This window comes from Mixophyes fleayi, chromosome 6 (assembly GCF_038048845.1).
Source record: "Mixophyes fleayi isolate aMixFle1 chromosome 6, aMixFle1.hap1, whole genome shotgun sequence".
Lineage (NCBI taxonomy): Eukaryota > Metazoa > Chordata > Amphibia > Anura > Limnodynastidae > Mixophyes > Mixophyes fleayi.
Genome location: NC_134407.1, coordinates 26,201,362 through 26,221,243, shown reverse-complemented (window position 1 = coordinate 26,221,243; position 19,882 = coordinate 26,201,362). Strand labels below are relative to the sequence as shown.

General features: G+C 41.2%; 1 protein-coding gene across 2 annotated transcripts in view; it reads right to left on the bottom strand.

Annotated features, from left to right (window-relative positions):
* Positions 1-19,882, bottom strand: part of CPXM2 (carboxypeptidase X, M14 family member 2) — a 68,900-nt gene that overhangs the window by 23,986 nt on the left and 25,032 nt on the right. For both annotated transcript variants that reach the window (XM_075216077.1, XM_075216076.1), the window contains exons 4-7: positions 18,942-19,051; positions 16,756-16,895; positions 2,897-2,981; positions 86-236 (exon numbers count right to left, since the gene is read on the bottom strand). In XM_075216077.1, coding sequence (XP_075072178.1) covers positions 86-236; positions 2,897-2,981; positions 16,756-16,895; positions 18,942-19,051 — 486 coding nt within the window. The remainder of the gene's footprint in view (positions 1-85; positions 237-2,896; positions 2,982-16,755; positions 16,896-18,941; positions 19,052-19,882) is intronic.

Below are 19,882 nucleotides of genomic sequence, written 5' to 3'. Positions count from 1 at the left end.
GGTTAACTAAGTAAGCTAGTAAGAGATGGAACTGTTATTATAATTATTATTATTATTATTATTATTATTATTATTATCTACTAACCTGGCAAAGGACATCCGAGTATTTCAGCCCTCATACATATGCTCCCCTCTTCATACCAGGACCGGGGATTGATCCGAAAATAACGTCCAACCAGCGGCTCTAGAAATTCATTCAAGACTGGAATCTCCTTCTCACTGTTCCCATAGAACATCTATAAAATGATAAATGTACCACTGAGATATACAGCACAGAAATGCCGCATTTGTACTTGACGTGGCTGCCAGATATAATGCATTAATTATATGCACAGTCTGTGATCCATAGCAGATCTGTGATCCACACCAGAGAGTCAGTGCTCTATGTCCATTCATGCAGTACAGGAATCTACACCACTGACAATCAGGACAACTAATCAACAGGTTCTAGTATCCAGTACTACTGTAAATTACATGTAATATGTCCATAGGGAAAGAGATGAATCAAAAATATTTTCAACTACATTTGAGCAGGGCGAATATGGGTCTCTAGTGATACCTGTAGATTTTTCAGAAAATCTATTTAAAACATAACAGCCGGACTACGCAAACTCCATGGCAATTAGTTGCCTGATGCATAGAAACATATCAAGCAGGACTCCTGTATCTGAGACAATAGATTGGCAGCATATGCATTTTATAGGTGCATGGTTTTCAATGGCTGACCTGACAACCGTATAAATCTTTCAGGATATAACATTTTCTCCACTGAGCCATTGCTAGTAAATCGAAAGTTTTCATAAAACAAAGATATATGAAACAGTCTTGCTTCCAGATGAAACTTGGCAGGATTGAGACCATTCTGAAGTCTTACTCAAAATTCCATTGAGCGCTTAGGACTAAATAACATTAACCTCTTCTATAAGGGCTTTGTACTGAAGAAATGTAACACTCTGGGTAAACGCAGCATAAAACTAAACAGGGCCAACAGAGGTAAAGAAACAGTAGCCAAATTAGGGGTTAGGGCAGCAGGGGCAAATGCAGGATTTGTAGAGGGGGGTTTCCACACCACACCACGCCACCAGTGGGCGTTACCAGCATGCATGGGGACGTGGCTATAATATTAGACAGTGCTTGGCTGCTCTCCAACTCTTCCTATGCCTATAATATACATGGGCAATCCTGCGTGCACTACTGTTAGGCGCATGCAGCTCGCCCTCGCCCTTTTCAAGAAGAGCTGTGCGAAGCGGGGGCAGGGTCCAGCCACCTCGGTTTGCCTATGGACAGGAGTGTGCTGGGGGGTAAAATATAAAAAGATGGTGCTATACTCAGAATGGATAAGGCACAGCTAATGGACAATAGGCAGCGCTGTCTGCAGTCATTGATAAGGTAGGCCTATTATACATGTAGATAGAGTGAAAAACAGTAAAGTCTCTGCACCCAAATAATCATCTCAACCTACACCATGCCACTTCAACCTACACTGTTTTATTGGGCTTGGCTGCAGAAAAAAGACCATGTTTTATGTTTGCACTTTATGGTTAGACCTGCCAATATCCTGATTATCTCAGAGAGAGTCTTGAAGATAAGAGCAGACAATGACTCTGTGATATAAACTGATGATAAGCACGGTGTGTAGTATACACATCAAAGCGCAGGTTATGTTTATTTTATCATACCTCCCAGCATTTAGAATCCTGAAAGAGGGACAAAATAAGCCGGATCTCAGATCCAAACTCCGCCCACAAATAAACATATTTGTGTAAAACTCCACCCACTTTACTGTTAAATCCCACCTCTTTTGTGAGGTATGTTTTATTGTTAACATAGTTTCCAATGTGTTAGTAAATTTAGGTTTGCATTTACCTTGCAGCAATATTTCTAGTGTTTTGTCCTTGTTATATACTTGCCCCCATGTTTAAGAAATATGGGGTTCACCCCCTCCAGGGGCTTCTGCTGTTACCTGTAGCCTTTTTGCTACACTGAGGTGGACAGAGTTGTCCGTTTTCCAAAATTTGACACTCCTAAGTGTGCAGGTTATAGCAAACACAACCTAACCGAAGTAGAGTATGTGTCTTTGAGAATGAATATTTACTGTAAAGAAGGAACAGAGTGCACAGGAGCAGACCGACGACTTAAAAGGGGGGAAAATCTGCAGCCCATCATGATTTATTGCTCATGTGGTGCTCTCGTGGGCATAGTAGAGGTGTAAGGGAGTAATGAGACCACTTTGAGTGTTTAATAGGTTTGGTGCAATAACTTGGGATTGTGTTACAGTGTGTGGGTGAGAACTGATCTTGCTTATGTGGAGAGCAGCTGGAGTCTGTTAAGCATTGTGTGCACGCCAACTCGGCCCTGTGATGTACATTATACAATGATTTTTCGCTTTTGTTATTGCCATGTTCTTACCTTCCTGCAATTTTAACTAAATGATGAATATAAATATGTTTCATATGTACAGAGTTGTTTGCTCTCTTTGCCCTTGGATATGACATAAAACTGCCCTCCGTGCAGAGCTGACCTTTGTTATAGCCAACGGCTACACGAATGCTTCATAGCCCTTTCTGCAGACAGTCACCATCTTGCCAGAAAAGTTTGTCATAATATCCTAAACAGTTTTTCAGCAGCTGTTACTTGCTCATGTGACAGTTGCAAGAGCTGTTTTCCTGCTGGCCCTAAACACTGTACACAGCTGTTAAACAGATGTTAGAGTGGAAAATCTGCTTGTGTGACACCATCAAAGCCAATTCATGACAATAGGAGAGAACGAGAAACCACATCAAAAAAGCTCTTATGCGACACTGTCCTTAAAAAGCAGAATATAGATCACCAATATAAATATAATAATATAATCTGTACCAAAAAAACAATGAATGAATAATGTGGCTGTTCTTACAAAATCTCCAGTTTCATTCTTTGCAGAGACCCAGCTGTGGCTGTCATTACTGACCATCACTCGGTAAGAGGTCACCCAGTCACTCCTAGGAGGTGAAAATATAACATCAGGACATAAATCTACAAATTCACACAAAGATTTGTGGGATGAAACAATAAGATTTGTGAGCATGATACAGGAACAATAAATCAATGAGGCATAATATTGTGACATTTATTATAACAAATATATAGTTTTATTCTAAACATTTTTACTAATAGGGCGTAGTAATAGATCATTATAGTCTAAAGTTGTCCCTTTTGAAAATAGTATGAATGGAAGCATTAAAAGAAAACAATACAGTACATATTCCAATCTCTAAAATAAAATAAAAAAATACAAAAGTAAATGTGTCAATACAGAAAAATATGACTTAGTGCTACTACTAAATGACTTAGTACTTCTTAATGGGCCTGATTCATTAAGGAAAGTAACTTTGAACCTTGGCAAAACCATGTTGCATTGGAGGGGGAGGTAAATTTAAAATGCGAGGACAGATTTATAGTCGGGGTTGGGCATCTCCTACCTAGATCAACTTTTAATTTCAGTGTAAAAATAAAGCTATCAAGTATTTGCGTCCTACATGAAAAAACAGCCAGTATTTTCCTTATGTGCAAACTAATAAACTAGAGATGAGCGGGCTCGGATTCCGCTAATCCGAGCCCACCCGAACAGTGCGGATCCGAACGGGATCCGAGCACTGTTCGGATATTTCCGGTGGGCAAAAAAATAAAAACGAGGCTCTGTCGTCCAAGTCTTGCGTCGAATCTCGCGAGGGGTGGGAGGGAGGGCCCAGAACAATTCCATCTTGTACCTCTTTTTTTGGCATTATGTGCTCAAGCTACCTCGGTGCAACCTTTTGGCCTAAAAACAATATTGTGAGGTGTTCAGAATAGACTGGAAATTAGTGAAAAATGATTGTTATTGAATGTTATTGAGGTTAATAATAGCGTAGGAGTGAAAAAAACCCCACAAAACTGGTTTTTAGCACTTTATGTTTTTTTCAAAATAAATCCGAATCCAAAACCTTAAATCCGAACCAAAACCTTAAATCCGAACCAAAACCTTTCGTCAGGTGTTTTGCGAAACAAATCCGAACCCAAAACCTCAAGCAAATCCGAATCCAAAACACAAAACACGAGACACCAAAAGTGGCCGGTACACATCTCTATAATAAACCCACTCGTACCCCTTACATCGCAACATGGTTTTGCCAAAGTTCAAAGTTACTCATTTTTTTGCTTTACTTTCCTTAATGAATCAGACCCAATAGCACTGGTATGGGAATATTAAAATTGACCACACATGTTCTTACATTTTATTATTTTAATTTGCCGGATGAATTCCACATTGATGTCACAGATTTTCAACATTTTATAATATTTGGGGCTAGATTTACTAAGCTGCGGGTTTGAAAAGTGGGGATGTTGCCTATAGCAACCAATCAGATTCTATCTTTCATTTATTTAGTACTTTTTACAAAATGACAGCTAGAATCTGATTGGTTGCTATAGGCAACATCTCCACTTTTTCAAACCCGCAGCTTAGTAAATCTAGCCCTTGATCTTAGGGCAGCTATAGTCCCCTCTTGTCCCTCAGCTTTTCACAGACACATTTTTTAAAAAAAATAAAAAAATATTTGTGAGCTTTCAAGCATCTAACTTAAGTAGAAAATAGCAGCCACCATCATTGATGAAAGTGTTGCAGTTCTATGATGTATTTTCCACCAAATGTGTTTAATAAGGACCATTATCATCATCACCATTTATTTATATAGCGCCACTAATTCCACAGCGCTGTACAGAGAACTCACTCACATCAGTCCCTGCCCCATTGGAGCTTACAGTCTAAATTCCCCAACACACACACACACACACACAGAGACTAGGGTCAATTTTGATAGCAGCCAATTAATCTACCAGTATGTTTTTGGAGTGTGGGAGGAAACCGGAGCAACCGGAGGAAACCCATGCAAACACAGGGAGAACATACAAACTCCACACAGATAAGGCCATGATTAGGAATTGAACTCATGACCTCAGTGCTGTGAGGCAGAAGTGCTAACCAATTAGCTACCGTGCTGCCCAATGCCCACTTTCTGATTTGTAGCTGTCGTCCGTGCAAACAATATGTTGGCCCATTTGCGGGTTGCCCATGCCAGAGAGAGTAGATAAAGAACTACAAAATACTGCTACTATCACTACACGTCCACTGGTCAGTACCTGCCCTTGCTTGGTGTTCCCATGTATAACCTTTTTCCAGGACAACCTTTATTTTGGTCACTTGAAGAAGTTAATTTATGTTGCATGAGCATCCCGGTTTTCAGATTCAACATTATTGAAGGGCTGCAGATTGTGCTCTTAATCTGATATAAAATCATTTTTAATAAGCTGAATTGAAAACCTCTAAAGGACAATCTGCAGGTAATCACCATCAACAGAAACAGCAATTGTAAGTGGAATTTTACTGCATAAGTTCTTCTTTGCTTATTACTGAAAGATGAGCAGGAAGCAACTTCACCCATCAAGTTTAGAGCTCCTGTGAATCTAGCTGTTATTATAAGAACAGAACCAGCGTCTGCTGTGTGTATGTCACATCTCCATTCTGTTGTACAGAAACAGCCAGAGCCTTGTAAATAGAACAAGTGAGAGAGACGGATTCCTCCTCCGCGACACCTGCTCTCTCCCATAGACCGCTCTCGTCGTACAGAAAGTGGAGCGTTAGTCCTCGTTATAGTCCCAGCAGGAAGAGGGTTAATACTGGAACAGTAATCAGCCTTTCCCTTGACTGATGGGATTTGCTTAATTACCAAGTTGATTAATAGATTGAATAAGCCATCTTGCAACAACTCATTATGTAATTGCTAGCTGTGGAAAGGATCACAGTAAGATATAAAGCACCTTTTGGGATAATTGGTGCAAAGACAAGAGGTGGCGCGTTCCATAGCAGGGGCAAACGCAGGATTTGTAGAGGGGGGTTTCCATGCCATGCCGCCAGTGGGCGTGGCAAGCATGCATGGGGACGTGGCTATAATATTAGACAGTGCTTGGCTGCTCTCCAACTCTTCCTATCCCCATAATATACATGGGCAATGCTGCATGCACTACTGTTAGGTGCACGCAGCTCTCCCTTTTCAAGCAGAGTCTTGTGAAGCGGGGGCTGGGTCCAGTCACCTCAGTTATACAGTGCCCCAGGCTTTGAGGGGGGTTTCCAGGCACTAGGAACCCCCCTTCCCCTTGGTTTGCCTGTGCATAGTCGCTGGATAAACAGAATCTGGTTACTATGGACAACACCTGCTTTTGCCTTTGCGGCATTTTTAAGAAATGTTTTCCAACGAGACATCATCATCATCATCATCACCATTTATTTATATAGCGCCTCTAATTCTGCAGCGCTGTACAGAGAACTCATTCACATCAGTCCCTGCCCCATTGGAGCTTACAGTCTAAATTCCCTAACACACACACACACACACACACATACATAGAGACTAGGGTCAATTTGATAGCAGCCAATTAACCTATATTATATATTGCAAGTTACTTACAGTGAGCGCTACATATGAAGAACAAGAGGGTGACTGATCCAGCTGTACGATGATGAAATGCTGCTGGAACATGCTAAATGCAGGAGCGAATAATCTAAAATATAGTGTAGTACCCTGAGCCAATAGCTCGCTAAGGGCCAAACAACAAAACACCGAAGAGGACGCCCTGCTTTCATATAACACACCGCCCTGATTGACATCTGGTTCATTCAAAACAATTCTCAGGATTGCAACACACAACTCACATCTATCACCATCTGATATCCAGCAAGCATGTAACCCTGACGTAGCTATTGAGGATGCTAACCCGCTTGCATGTAGAAAAAGTCACACATTCCTGTATCCTCCATTGGTCTCCTTGCATTGAATGAAGTGAATGCAAGAATATGGAGCATGCGGGCCAAAAAACCCGACGGCGCCACTGTCAATCCCAACTGCAGGCACATACGGAAGTAGGCATGGGGTCTTTCCAACTAATAGGTACCATCCTCATCCGGGTGAACACCATTGAGCAAGTACATTTACAAGTTAACTTCCATTGTTAAGTAGGTAACAAGTAACTATATATTTATATACAGGCAAATAGACAGTAAATGCAATAATACAATATAACAAAGGTAATAGACAGGATAAATAAAACACATTTGGGTTACTGTAAAAGACAGTCTGTAGGATATGCAAAGCAATGGGTAGCAAGTCATTAACCAAGTAGAACATACATGGTTTTATATTCCTGTAAGGTAAAGGCATCATGGTACAATGAGGAGGCTAGTTTAAGTAGATACTAAAAATAAAATGACGTAAATAGTCAGTTAAAGAGGAACCCAACCGTATCGTGGGTTTGAGATGCGTCTGGAGAGCTACAACGGTTAGGAAGAAGAGGGTCTGTAACTTCGATAATACTGGGAGGGAAGGAAATGAGATGTTGTAAAAACACCAGGGGGTAAATGTATCAAGCTGAGAGTTTTCCGGCGGGCTTGAGAAGTGGAGATGTTGCCTATAGCAACCAATCCGTCACAGTAATATCTGGAAGCGGCCCCTAGGCTGTATTCTGAATAACGTGTAGTTTGTTAAGAAGTTGGGATTTGTACTTTTTAATGCTATTGCTATGTATCGATATGTACTGCCTCACTTTGTTCCTCCCCCTTTTCCCCTTCCCTCCCCCTGCATCCCCTTTGTATTTAAAGTGTGTATTTTTTCTTTTTTTGTGTGTATACCCTGTAATTAAAAGCTTTAATAAAAACCATTATTGAAAAAAAAACTGTAGTTTATTTCCATGCTCTCTTAAAAGGAAAGACAAATAGAACCAAAATTACCCTCTTATAGAATATCCCACCTTTTTCTACCCACCGCTTATGCACAAATGTCATATACACTATATATGAAAATGACATTTTGGGAACAAACAATTAAGAGATTAATTGCAGCTTTAAAAAAACATATCATACATCTTCTTATAGTGAAACTTCAGTCAGTTCCCAGTTATAACAGTTAATCTGCTAACTGCAAGCTAAATCCAAAAACAAGTATAACGTGTTATCTACCGCAAAAATACCTAGATGTGTGAAAGGAATGACAAGGTGTGAAAGGATGAGCTCAGGGAACAGATGCATTCTGTTTTTAATAACCAATGTATGCTAATCTATGCTCGTTTGTTTCCTTTACTCATGTATGTGCTAAACAACACTTTGCAACAGTATGTTGGATAAATAATACAAAATAGTAATACAAAATACACAAATATTTTCTCCTAAAACTGACCCTTCAATGTGATCTATTACTTCCAGCACAGAACGCTGCTTCTGAACTTCCCACTTATTTTCCGATATTAGTGGCCTGGCCTGAATTAATTAAGTTATGAGAGAAATGTTTTTTCCAACATCTTTATATAAAAGAGAACTAATTAAGCTCAGAATAAATACCTCCCAACAGTCACAATTTTGAGTCCCGATTTCTTGTATTTATAGCATGACCCTGGCAAACGCGGGATTTGTAGAGGGGGGTTTCCACAGCACGCCACCAGTGGGCGTAACAAGCATGCATGAGGGCGTGGTTATAATTTTAGACAGTGCTTTTCTACTCTTCCTATCCCCATAATATACATGGGCAATGCTGCATGCACTACTGATAGGTGCACGCAGCTCTCACTTTTCAAGCAGAGCTGTGTGAAGCGGGGGCAGGGTACAGACACCTCAATTATACAGTGCCCCAGACTTGGAGGGTGGTTTCCAGGCACTAGGAAACCCCCCCCCCCCCTCGGTTTGCCTATGACCCACATAAACACAACAGGTAATAATAGTAATTGTTGGTCTACTAGTCAGTTGTGGGTTAACCCAAATCAAATAAACTATACAGAGAGTTACCAGATCAATGCAAATTTGGAAACATGATGTATGGCTGTAAACCATTTAGTTCACATAAATTGCTATTGCCATCTCTGTTCTTCCTCAGGTGTCTCCACTGCCACCGAACATGGGGAACAACTTTCCTGGTTCTATTTGCAACATGACACTAAATAAAAATGCTTGGATACACACAGTCACTCCAAACTGACAGATAACCATCAGGGTCCCCATGCAGCACAAAAGCAAAAGCCTCCTCCAAAGTAAGGACACTCAGCTATGATAAATGGGGAAGGGCAGGTAGGGTTGCCAAGAGCTGACGCTTAAGATTTCTACAGTGTCTGGATCATATTTCATGTCTCTGGCTTCTGCTCTCTCACCTTGTTACTGTTTTATTTTTGGAAGCCAATGTGCTGCCCCCTAACAGTAGCCACAAACACATTTTCCCACCGCCACCCCAGAGCGATCTTTACCTTCTGTTTCATGACATTGTATGCAATTACTTAAAAACACTATAAAACTTTATAAACAAAAACATAGTAATAATAATAATAATAATAATAATAAAAAAAAATAATAATAAAAAAGTCACAAAACTTCATTTAATGCATCTTCTGACATCTTCAACCCTACTCAGCGCCCATAGTGTGGCAGCTGGTATTTATATCTGGATCCATAAGCTTATCTCTCACTATTCCCACTATTGATGGAACTGTCCCAAATTGGGGACCCCAAAAGGGGTGGAGCTTCAGCAGAAAGTAGTTGTGCATAATTGGGGTGTGTTTGAGACAAATTGGGGGCTTAGTGTGCACAGCTCAGGGGCTGGGCTTCACTTTTTCCTGATTTTTTTCCCACATAAATGTTGAGAAACATGATGGAGTGGCGTTTAAACTCTTGCATGGTACTAGTGGTACACACATTGCCCTGATGAGAACGGTCAGACATTAGAAAGACACCATAAGAACAGACACAACCAAATATTTTGGGCTCCTTCTAAATTAACTTTGTGTAGTAATACCATCAGCAAATTAAAAATAAGCTTTAAAGATTGTCCAATCACACAAATGTGTGTAGACACCAGAGTGTAAATGTATCAACGTGCAAGGTTCCGGCGGCTTTGAAAAGTGGAGATGTTGCCTATAGCAACCAATCAGCTTCTAGTTATCATTTATTTTGTACATTTTACAAAATGATAGCTAGAATCTGATTGGTTGCTATAGGCAACATCTCCACTTTTCAAACCCACCGGAAACTCGCAATTTTCTTTTTTGCTTGGCCTAGAGCAGTAAGAGGGATAAGCAGTCAAGAAAGATACACAAGATTATAACTTGAATCCATGGAATGAAAACAATATGATAACAATATGTGTTTCCTATTATCTACTTCCTTCACAGGCATTTACTACTCAAAGCTGAAGTTCAATAAACCTTCAGAAAAGGAAACTTTTATTGTACCCAAAACATTCGATGTAGAGACTGGTTGTAAATCATAACATAGTGTATTTCATGAGTAGAGCTTAAAATTATGTGCAACAAATCCATATGCCAAATGGAAAAAAAACCAGGACAGTTAAAAATCAATGTAAGGTTTGAAAGGTTGTAAAAAACTACTAATGGAGTCCTATTTCACAGCTGCTGCTGAAGAACCATCAGAGAGACGGCTTCACTCCGAAAAGTCAACTCTACACAATGATTTTCGAATTATTGTTATAAACTTTTATGCTGCCTTCTGGAGGAAAATTAAGCATTTATTAAAGTTGCTTCTACCCTATCCACTTGTAAGCTGGAGATTTCAGCCAAATTGAATCAAGGGCCAGTGCCTCATTGTGTCTGGAGGTTCTATAGAGACCAGGGGGTAAACTTATCAAGCTGCAGGTTTGAAAAAGTGGAGATGTTGCCTATAGCAACCAATCATATTCTAGCTGTCATTTTGTAGAATGTACTAAATAAACGATGACAACAATCTGATTGGTTGCTATAGGCAACACCTCTAGTTTTTCAAACCAGCAGCTTGACAAATTTACCCCCAGGAGCGCCCAACCTGAGCCATAATGTTGGCGGGAAACGTATCTATGGAGACCACTAGCTTCTTGCTGTTCTGTCCCATCACACTCTCTAGGTTATGTGCTTTTGCTGAAGCTGCACAGGGGGGCAACTGCACAGCAATGGCTTTACCACTCCGGGGCAAAGGTAGCTCTCGGAGACTGGTACTGAAAGGCATATGTATATGTCCTCAAGTCAGGAATCTAAATCGGGGTCATCTGAGGATTTTCCCACTCATCCCTATTATGGTGAAGCAGACAGTTTGTGTATACACAAGATAGCTGATTTGTTCTCTGTTTCTACAGCTTTTCTTATATCTGTAATCCTACCCTTGACACTACATCTTCTTCCCTGTTTTTGTTTGGCATCTGGCCTCCAAATTACTTTAAACATTGGTTATAAAAATGATGTATAAATACGCACCTCGGTGTCTGTATAATGTAGCCGGCAATGTGTTATGTGCGATGTAACCCGGGCTGTGCAGCAGTCCCTTCAATGGGGAATGTGACATTGCACTTAGATGCTGGTCCACAATTCACCATGTAGAGGAGGCCCCCACCATGATTTCTGCCCAGGGTCTCACTTCTCACTGTCTGAAATTGGCCCTGGATCCAATGGTTCTACCACTTAGAGCAGGGGTCAGGGAACTTTTTTACCTTTTACCCCCAAATATATTTAGATACGCCGACGTTACCCCTTGATTTGAAAGCAAGGAAATCATATATTATTAAAGATTGGAACTCAAAATTTTATTGAATCTATTCAAAATTTCTTTGAAAACTTCAACTTCAAAACTTCAGGTTTTGGAGAAATGATGTTGCTTCATTTTTGATATGAGAGCATCAATATTGGGGCATTTTGATGTCAGAGCAATTTGGATACAGTCTTCAGTGTCCAATCGATTTCTCTGCTTTGTTTTTATGTTACTTAGAGTGGAAAATCCTTGTTCGCAAAGGTAGATTGTTGCAAAAGGCAGCAACTTTTTGACTGCCTCCTCATGTGCAATTTTGAATGCCTTTGCAGCTGTTGACATCCAAAAATATGACATATCTGGTTTGTTTTCAAATGCAATATATGCTTCATTATTACATCGAAGCTCAAGAAGTGCCTCTGCCAACCCTTGAGGCTCTTCTGGTACAACACCAATTTCACATTTAAAGGGGTCTACAATCCAACTGACAGCATGTGAATTGGCACCATTACCCCCAGGAATTTCATTTTTACCCCATTTGAAGTACCCCTGTTCCCTGACCACTGGTTTAGAATGATCTTCTGCTGTGTTTGCCATGCTCTGACGATGTTTCTTGCCTTGTACCCGCTTTCATACAGCAATAGCTGCCGGTGGCGGATCACACGGGTTTGTGGCGGGACAAACACCTCTATTGTGTGTTTTCCCTCCTGCACCCAAGTGGAGTCACATGAACTGCTTCTGTGTAAGTACTACTCACCAGATAAGTGGGCACTAATATTGCCTGGGCCGCCTCTCATTTTGGAAATTATGTATTTGCACCATTATTAGCATTTTGTGGCGACTATAAGCGTAGAATGGAATTGCGTTTATTGACATTCAAAGTATGAAAAAAATGGTTATCACTAGTTAAAAGAAAATATTTTTAATAAATGATTAAAAATACACGGTTAGTCTCAATCTTATTGATAGACAGCATCTTACACTAGGGGTAGGAAACCCCTGGCACGCGTGCCAAACGTGGCACGCAGACCATTATTGTCTGGCACGCCAGCGCTCACAGCTGAAGATGGCCGAAACGGAGTTGCTGCGCATGGCCAAAGCTCAGTTTCGCCCATCATCAGCTGCTATAGTGCAGCAGCTCCCAGCTGTGGAACGGAAGACTCCAAAGGTAAGTATGTGGCATACTATGTACTGGGCATACCGGGCATACTAAGTGACATACTATGTACTGGGGGCACATGTAAGTGGCATACTATGTATTGGGGCACATGTAAGTGGCATACTATGTATTGGGGCACGTGTAAGTGGCATACTATGTATTGGGGACACGTGTAAGTGGCATACTATGTACTGGGTGCACGTGTAAGTGGCATAGTATGTATTGGGGGCACGTGCAAGTGGCATACTATGTACTGGGCGCACATGTAAGTGGCATACTATGTATTGGGGCACATGTAAGTGGCATACTATGTATTGGGGGCACGTGTATGTGGCATACTATGTATTGGGGGCACATCTAAGTGGCATACTATGTATTGGGGGCACATCTAAGTGGCATACTATGTATTGGGGCACGTGTAAGTGGCATACTATGTACCGGGGGCACGTGTAAGTGGCATACTATGTACTGGGTGCACATGTAAGTGGCATACTATGTATTGGGGCACGTGTAAGTGGCATACTATGTATTGGGGGCACGTGTATGTGGCATACTATGTATTGGGGGCACGTGTATGTGGCATACTATGTATTGGGGGCACATCTAAGTGGCATACTATGTATTGGGGGCACATCTAAGTGGCATACTATGTACTGGGGGCACGTGTAAGTGGCATACTATGTATTGGGGCACGTGTAAGTGGCATACTATGTACTGGGTGCACATGTAAGTGGCATACTATGTATTGGGGGCACGTGTAAGTGGCATACTATGTACTGGGGGCACGTGTAAGTGGCATACTTTGTTTTGGGGGCACGTGTGAGTTACATACTAAGCATTGGGGGCATGTGTAAGTGGCATTCAGTGTATTGGGGGCACATCTATGTGGCATTCATCTACTGGGGCACAGCTATGTGGCATACTATGCATTGGGGCACAACTATGTGACATTTTGTGTGCTGGGGGAACAATTAGGTGGCGTACTATTTATTGGGGCACAACTATGTGGCATTCAATGCATTGGGGGCACAATTATTGGGCATGGTATGAATTGGGGGCACTAATGTGTCATAATTTGAACTGGGGCACTATACTGTGTGGTATAATGTTTATTTGTTGGTCTTATTACTATTAATATTATGATATTAGCATAGAAAAGGGTTGCCAACCACTGTCTTACACCATGTGAATAAGTAACAATTTGTGACTCAGCTTTACTTGTTATATACAGTAAAATGTCTGTTGACAGCTCATTGCAGTAAGTGTTTCTTTTTAGGTTCAGAAAACAAGCATTGACTCGAGAAATCCTGCATTTGACCCATGAATTGTTGTACTCTGTTTTGTATTCCAGCCAGTGTTCTATATCTATTTTTTACACTGTATTTCATTCCACCCCATTACTATGGTGACTTTGCTTGTATGATCATGCTGTATTGTTTTTCTATCTCACAATACTGTTGGGGGTTTTTTTTTTCATTTTACTGTGGTGGTTTTCCTCGCAAGCCATGAAGTTAAATTTAATTACTTTATAAATCTATATGATATACTGCACTCTTCTGCGTACTTATTTTTGCTTACAACTTCAAAGACTATGTTGGTCTACTATTTCACTTTGATGTTTTGTGATAATCCAACCAATCTGGGTAATCTAATAAAACTATTTACCAATATAAACTGGGATTTGAGGTATTTCAGTGACCTATGAATCCTGCATTCTTCATGTGAAATATATGAGATCTTGGCAGCTGCAGTACATCCCATATGTGGAAGCACATGATGTCATGGTGGGGGCCCAATTAAAAAATTATAAAGATACAACTGGCAATAAATTATTTCTCCTCCGATAGATTGCTTTAGGATTGGCCGGTCAGGGTGGGGGATTAACTAGTTTAAATACATCAAAGGGCACACATGGTCTCAGGATGTCAACTAAGCACATGCGTGTCACAGACCAGGCAGAGTTGCGATGTCTGTGGATTTCCATCTGATAATCCAAATTCCCTCCTGCCATAAATCTTGGATAACTATATATAATAAGACAGGGGAACAATTGAATTTAAAGGTGCTAGGCTTGACATTTAGTAAGGTGGTAAGAGGCTAAAGCAGATGTCCTGGCTACCAGACTCACAAGTGATAATTCCTCCTCTCTCAGTGAGATCACACAAGTGTGGGAAGGCAGAAAGTGTTGACATAAACACCTTATAAAACTATTCTGTGTCTGTCATTTTGGGATCAATCTAATTGAGAGCTGTCCACTGCCACCGTTCCCCCAGCATATAGAACAACTACGTAAGTGTTCTGTTTTCTGTCATTTTATTCTGTTTTAAACTGTCCTAACTGATATTGCATTTATGTCGCATGTCATTTGTTATGTATAAGTTATGTGTTATATATATGCTATGTATAAGTTTGTCCTTGTTACTCTAACCAATTGGATTAGTATATACCAAAAGTGATCCAAGGAAGGACAACCGGTGAACCAGCGACAGGGTCATGGGTGCCAAAGGCTCATTAATGCGCGTGTGGAAAGAAGGCTAATCTGCCTGGTCCAATCCCACAGAAGAGCTACTGTAGCACAGATTGCTGAAAAAAGTTAATGTTGGCTATTATAGAAAGGTGTCAGAACACACAGTGCATCGCAGCTTGCTGCATAAGGGGCTGCGTAGCCACAGACTGATCAGAGTGCCCACGCTGACCACGTTTCACTGCCAAAAGCACCTACAATGGGTACATGAACGCCAGAACTGGACCATGAAGCAATGGAAGAAGGTGGCCTGGTCTGATGAATCACGTTTTCTTTTACATCATGCGGAAGGACGGGTGCGTGTGCATCATTTACCTGGGGAAGAGATGGTAACATGGTGCACTATTGAAAGAAGACAGGATTATACGTCCTGCCACACTGCAAACATTGGTCAGAAATGGTTTGAGAAACATGACAAAAAGTTCAAGAGGTCTCCAAATTTCACAGATCTCAATATGTGGGATGTGCTGGAAAAACAAGCCCGAGCTATAGAGGCACCACCTCGCAACTTTTTAAAGGATCTGCTGCTAACGTCTTGGTGCCAGATACCACAGGACACCTTCAGAGGTCTTGTTGAGTCCATGCCTTGATTTTTCCGACATGTTTTAGAGGCACAAGGGGGACATCCACAATATTAGGCAGATTGTTTTATAGGGACTGGTGAAACCCCAAAGAGACTGCAGAAAGGGTTACATCCCCACGCAGACACTCAGGTGCATCGCATTGGTATAATTAGTTTGTGATTTTCTTTAAATGTTGGTGTTATGTGCGGAACAAACCTTACCATCCTGACAATAACATTGCAAAATTGATCCAGCTGTCCTTGTAAAAAAAATTGTTGAACTTGGTGTTTGTCATGACCTATGTTGTGGTTACGGGGACGGGGCTTAAAGGTTGTGGAAAGAGGTGGGATGAAATGAATAAATTTGAGGTGATGCCCCAGTGCATGGTAGACCAGGAGGAGTTCAGGACCCACACAGTAGGTTATTATACCCTGTTCATGGTTATCACTAGGAATGAGTGGCAGGTGGCTAGGTGGGTGGGCCCGGTATACGTGACCCTTGAAATATGGTTGTTGGGCACAATGTGCCAGGTAGCCAGTTGGAAGAACCCAACAGGCATGACCTGAATATGGCAATTGGCCATGGAATGTGTGGCCCTTTGGGGGTTGCCTGGCTCACCTCTCCCCTTAAGCTTAATGATGAAAAATGAAATAAAAGGCTGTGGATCTATTCTCTCAAGAGTTCAAGAGTTTAGTTGTCATGTAGTTATTTGAGGTTTCATAATTATGAGATTTCTCAGAGTGGCAGATAGCTTCCCCGTCTAAGGCCAGGGATAAAAGTGGTTAATAGTTTTTCTTACAAACAGAATAATTACAGATAAACAATATTTATCACTCTCATATGCACTATTGATATAGGAGTGATATAGGATGATGTGATGTACTTTACACTGATCCGCTATGCACTGTTGTAAAGTATACGAAGGTACAATATAACAATACTATATACTCACAGCCAGAGTGAGTTCCTGCCTTGTGTAATGACTCCTGTGAACTTGGTCAGTCTTCGAGCATCTATCTCCAACCATTGCTGCAGATCACTTCTCCCGGCACACCAAGCTCCATCGTAAAGGTCATTCTCACTTACGCCCGCCTGTCAGGCAACAAAAACACCTCAAGACAACTTCTTTTCACAACTGTTCCACTACCATGTAAAAGAGCGATTTGGTAATACATGCAAGGATGTGTTTGCTGGGTCTCGTAGCTCCGCAAGAGTGAGAGCCACATTTTGTCTTTGTCTGTTATAAACAATGCTTACACGTTCCACTGCTCCTTTACGGCTCGTTCACACCGTAAAGCTGCTCTTTTGGCACTTTTTTCACGTGTGAATAAATGCAAGAAAATAGCACAAATTGAGTCAATGGTGCTGTTCCCTCCATTGCGTTCTAAAATGTTTACACGGTTTTTAAAATATTAGAGTGCAGGATGCCCTTCTTCTAGGGCATTATGTCCCACTACAAGTACAATAGATTGCAACATATTTGAAGCGCATGGAAAAGGCATTTAAACGCTTCACTATCAAATGTCAGCTTCCGATTAAAGCAGATATCTGATTGGTTCCCATTGTTGCTCTTTGTACCAAGCTATAAATAAGCCCTGCTGTCTTTTATTTATTGTTGGTGGAGGGTAGGCAGGGAGTTATTGGGGATACAAGTTCCTATAATTTCCTATTACCTTACCGACCAGATACATTTGGATGACGTTACTGACAAAGAGACAGGGGTGAGATCAAACAGGTCAGGTGTACCCTAATGGTTCAGTGGTCATCAGCTCTGATTTCTACACTACCCCCTTTATTCAGGAGCATCACAGGTAATATAAAATGAAAGGAGTTTACACCAGCACAATAAACATGATTTCACTTCAGGAAGCAACACACTGAAATGAACAGGAAGGACTGCTGAAAAAAAACATTTCAATCTTAAATATTTAAAAACAGTATTTCAATTATGAAAATATTTACCCTAAAAATCATCTGATTCAGAACTCATACTCTTACCAGATTTATAACTAAATATAAATGATTCATTAGTTGTAGCTTTTACTAAGTAAATGTGTTTAATTAACTTATCTTCAGGACTGATCTCGGTTGACGTTATCTAACCCTGCCGGACAATGACCATCATGTTCATCTAGCAGAGCGATCCCCAACATATGTGTTAGGACATGAGTGAGTCCCACTGCTGGCTTGGAGGTGTGGTAAGTATTGAGGTGTGACAGGGGAATATTATGAAAAGAAAACAATAAGCTGTGCAATGGGGATGATATTTGCAATATATTTTAATTGCAAGTAAAATAAATGGGTGCTTTAGTTTCCCATGCTTTATCCTGTTTTTATGTATCACATGTAGTACACAAAGATGAATGGTAAGATTGGTGTGTCATAACGTGGCACATGTGGCAGTCATTGGTCTTAGACAATGGCTAGCGTCAGATGGGAGGGGGTCGTGCAGCCTTACAGCAGCCACCATAGTAATTTATATTCTTTATTGCACTTCTTAGCAGTTCCAAAGTATCAAAGTGAGTGCAGCTCGATCACAGTCCATCAAATGGTTAGTCAGTGGGAAAGTGATGTCTTCTCCCCAGTTATAATAGCCAACAGTGATATCGGTCATCCAATACACTCAGGGGGTGTGATCACCCCATTGTGGTCAGGGGAGGGCTGGCAAATATTAGCCCGGGGAGCAAGACTTGACTCAGCAGCCTATTTTAAAGGAAAAAATGCAGGTGGCCCAGTGACCCAGACCAAGGTTGCCCACTATGGGATCGGCCTGGGGGCCAGATACCCCCCTGACCACCCCCAGCCCAGCCTGCCCCTGATTATGATGTTGATGGCATGTGATGCTTCTCTGCAAAAGTTCTGGTATATTGCCAAAGGCAATTCTAAGGACTCTGACAGACATCATGTTGCCCACTACTACAATACATAGCCAGACATAATCTTACTGAATGACATCCAGCATTTCTACACAAGGACATGACCTTTCAGAACACAGTGTTCTCAGTTTGGACATAACTAGAAGCCACATCAGTCTGTCCGGCCACGTAGAACCCCCATGCACACATTCCCGTGTGATAGAATGTTCTGCATGTAGTGTACCTCCAATGTGCGGGATAGTTACCACAAATGGCTATTCACCTGGATATTGAGACGGCCTCGGTGGGCTCCTAGACCATAACGTTTCACTGTAGACGCGTGGAGCTGGAAGTCTGTTACTTTTAAGGTTTCCAGTCCAAGGGGAGGACAGCCTGTAGGACGAAGACAAGAGGAGTTACCATTACTCAGTGGAGATATGTCAACAAGCAGCAAAAAGCCTCCTACATCAGTCCCGGATCTCTACATGGAACTCTGCCCTGATTCACAGCACTAAATCGAAATCAGGCAAAACTACCACTATATCTCATGTGCCCAGTGCCAATTTACTAATACCGTATAACCACCAAAAATTTCAAGTGTAGCAGGAATTTAACTCATTGCAGTATAAATAATATCTCTATATACATGCTTAGTGATGCCGTTGCATTATGAAAATGTGTATACTGTAAGGAATAACATAACACATAGGGGTGCATGATATATGCAACAATGTATCTAATGAAGTTTAATTTGTGATATTAGGAATAACATTCTGAGAAAAAGACAGAAGCAACCATTCTGATGACTCACTCAGTGTCAATTTTAAGTAATTACATCAGTATTCAACATTTATATAGTATATATTTACATGAGTTTATACCCACTGAGGTGTACTGTGACCATTTGAGAAAACCTCCCAATTCATTTTTGAGCACCACATGGTAGCACCACGGTAGGGATGGCAAATGTTAGCCTGGGGGGCCAAGACTCGACTCTGCAGCCTATTAGGAACATTTTAAAGGAAAACAAATGCAGGTGGCACAGTGACCCAGCCCAAGGTAGCCCACTATGGGTCTGGCCCCGGGCACAGATGCCCCCCTGCCCCCCTGCCCCCCAGCCGACCCTGACCCTGCAGAAATCAATGTATTTTTCTAAAAGTTGCAGGAGGTCACACACGAGCCAGTACATGAAAGTCATCTATGAATCTATGTAAAATAGATCCC